At 40.2% G+C, this 3,451-nt stretch overlaps 1 protein-coding gene across 1 annotated transcript; it reads right to left on the minus strand.

Annotated features, from left to right (window-relative positions):
* Window positions 1–346: 346 nt before the first annotated feature.
* On the minus strand, window positions 347–1,352 carry LOC117072825 (cytochrome c-like). Its single transcript, XM_033193252.1, has one exon. It carries the CDS (start codon window positions 1,284–1,286, stop codon window positions 969–971), a length of 318 nt encoding a protein of 105 aa, XP_033049143.1. The 5' UTR covers window positions 1,287–1,352; the 3' UTR covers window positions 347–968.
* Between the last annotated feature and the right edge of the window lie 2,099 nt (window positions 1,353–3,451).

The following is a 3,451-nucleotide window of genomic DNA, read 5'->3' on the forward strand; positions in this document are numbered from 1 at the left end:
ATTCTTTTACTTGGGTATTAAATAATTAATACTTAATAGATGAGAAAACTGAGTTTTGCAGAGGCAAAGTAACTGAATGTTTAGGTCTTTTTTTTTTTTTTTTCATGATCTGTGGTTTTCTTTTTAATTATCTTTAGTCTTGGCGATCACACATAATTTAAAATTTGTGTATATCTCTGCTACTTTAATCCTTTTAAGTTGGCAAAAGCACCATTCCCAATCACAAATACACAGTTCTACAGTTTTATGTTTCTGAATGGCTGTTTAAAGACAATCCTAAATTATAACTTAGTTTGACTTAGATTGTAAAGAATTTAAGAGTGAAGTTTAACTTGCTACTATTTTAAAAGCATGTGACCTTATAGATTTGTAAGATGTGAGAAGTGTTGAATAATCTTTAATATTACACATAAACCATACTAAAATGCTTTTCAATAAGTAAAAGGAACCATTTTAAATACAGGGAATTATAATTAGATTGGCATCATTAAGGCCAAAACTCTAGACATTGCTACCTTATTTATCTTCAACCCTTGCCTTTAAGAGGCAAATGAACACAAAACACAGGTGAATCTTGCTTGGTTCTGAGACAGTGAAGGAATTTCCCCAGTATTTAAATATATTCACATAACCAGCTATATAAATCTAAATATAAAACCAATCTCCAGTAAGTTTTAAGATGGCACTCACCATCTTTGTGAAAAGTTGAACATTACTAACAAAGTCTAATCATATCTTTAGAAGGGGTAAACAGTGATAGCATTTACCAAATTGGAATTACTATTAAAATTCAAAAACTGAACATATTCATTTAACCACAAGCCAGTCTTAGTTTTAAATCAGGACTGCCCACAAAATATTCTGTCAGTCATTCATGATCTGAATTCTGGTGTATGAGATCTATTAAAGTATGGTACACATAAAAAAGTCATGAGACATTTGGTAATAAATAAGGCAGTGGCCAATTATTACTCATTAGTAGCTTTTTTGAGATAAGCTATCAAGTCTGCCCTTTCTTCCTTCTTCTTAATGCCGACAAAGATCATTTTTGTTCCAGGGATGTACTTCGTGGGATTCTCCAAATACTCCATCAGTGTATCCTCTCCCCAGGTGATGCCTTTGTTCTTATTGGCGGCTGTGTAAGAGTATCCAGGGGCCTGACCTGTCTTCCGCCCGAAGAGACCATGGAGATTTGGCCCAGTCTTGTGCTTGCCTCCCTTTTCAACGGTGTGGCACTGGGAACACTTCATAATAAAAATCTTCTTGCCTTTCTCAACATCACCCATATTTAATTCTGTCCCTAGTTAGGGCTCCGCCGCACCTCAAGCCGTTACTCGCCCGGCTCGGTCTGACCACAGTCCAGGGTCCTCACTCCCGGCCCTCCCACCCAGCGTGGGCTCCACTCAGAGGCTCCCCGCGTGGGTCTCGGTCGCTAGCGAGTGCGCGCCGCCCACAGCTCTGCCTCTAACCAGGTGCGGCTCGCATGTTTAGGTCTTTATTAAAGCAAATGAACTTATCTCCTATCTCACAGTAATACAAACATAAGCTTTACGAATACTGCACTTTTTATGTTTAATTCAATAAATATTTAAGGTGAACCTATTAAGAAATGATCTCAGCCTTGGAGGAAGGCAGGAAAAATGGGGTAATTTATAAGACTCTGGGTCCGTCTCCAAGAGGCTGACTCTAACAGGCCTCTAGACTGTAATAGGGAGAAATAGGCCAACAGACTGTAATAGAAAGCAAGCAGAAATGTGCTAGGTAAGAGGGAGATGTAATACAACCAACTACAGTTCATGGTTTCACGAGAACTCAGGCAAAGAAGGTATTAAGTCCCAGTAGAGAGAGTACAGGAAAGCTTGAAGAGGCAATTGGCACTTGAACATGTAAAGTGCAGTATGGGGCACTGATCCGGGTGGATTCACCCACTCCTCCAGGCTTCAACAGCATGTGCTCACAAAGCTGAATCAAGAAGTAGAGCTCAGAACCCAGGAGCACTTCCATGGAGAAGGTAACATTTAAGAACAAGTACATTGCAGCCGAGGCTCTATGTGGTGGGAGCCAGAGTAGTAGAGGTGGAAGACAGCAGCCCATGGGCTCAGCATGAACTATAAGTATGCGCTGTTGACATGCAAAAGGATTCTATAAAATTATATGCCAACATTTAAAAATTGGAAGGTTTCTCGTTGAACTCTAGATTTTTGGCTGCTGTGGATAATCAAAAGATCTGGCTGCCCTGGGCCTGCTTGCCTGCCAGATGTGAGTAGCACCCTCTCTTTCATTAGGTTAGGCTCTCTCCATTTGCTACAGCCCCACCACTCCCCCATTTTCTTGCACCAGCTGACCTCACTCAAATTGCCTGCAGGTCCCCGTAGCAGCTGAGGTTGTGTCACTTGACTGAGCATCATGGTGATTCAGAGAACTAACAAGTGAATGGAATCTGTCTAAATCTTGGCTCTAGCTGTATGATTTGTCTCTCTATACCTCAGTTTTCTCATCGGTTAAGTGGGTATGATAGAGTACCAGATCTACAGGAACCACTTCACATGTGTTGATGGCTTAGTACAGCATCTGGTCCTTTGAGAACTCTAAATAGAGGTGGGGTCTTAACCACTGTTGTTCCAGGGTTTTGTTGGTGTGTGTGTTTGTCTTTGGATAATTACCTCCATTAGAGAAAAGTGCCAGTGAGCCCAGGTTTTCAGTTTGGAGCATATTTAGGATAGTTAGTTTTGCATTGTTCCAAAAGCAGTTCTTCAACTCCCACTCAGCCAAGCCATTTCGTACATGCATCATTACTCCCAATAGACACCACGAAAAATAGTCCAAAAAAGCATCTCATTGAAGAGGTGAGTGGCATCTTTTTATCAGACTAGTCACAAACATTTATCTTAAAAAAATGTCAAAAACATATGCAGTCTCTATTAAACTATGGATTTATGCAATATGCACACTTAATCAGAAAAAACAAAACTCTATTCTAAGAGATTAAGTGGCAGACATCAAAAAGCCCCTAGTGATAACACTTTAGACAAGATTAAAGATAGGAAAAGGGCATTACAGTAATACTTTTAACAGTTACATACATGAATCACATATATTCATAATTTTCCTCAGCTATGAATAACCTGAGTTTATATACAGTCAGGGACTGATTTCACGATCGTGGTAGGCAGGTGATAAGGTGTTGGCTGCCAGATTAATCTACCAGGCATTTTAAATTTGCACTGAATAAATCCTACATGGGATGATGAGGACTGGTATCCCTTAAGAAGTTATATAACCAAAAGTGGCCAGACTGTGGAGGGTATCCTCCTCTGTTCCTTTTGCTGCTGTAGTACAGAGGCTGAAAGTAGGGGCCAGGTTTCAGCTTCCACCCCTTCTGTTAGCTGTGTGTCCTGGGCTAGTCCCTTATCTATACCTCTGTTTCCCCACATAAAAAAGGCATTCAGTG

This window comes from Trachypithecus francoisi, unplaced genomic scaffold (genome assembly GCF_009764315.1).
Source record: "Trachypithecus francoisi isolate TF-2019V2 unplaced genomic scaffold, Tfra_2.0 Lachesis_group4, whole genome shotgun sequence".
NCBI lineage: Eukaryota > Metazoa > Chordata > Mammalia > Primates > Cercopithecidae > Trachypithecus > Trachypithecus francoisi.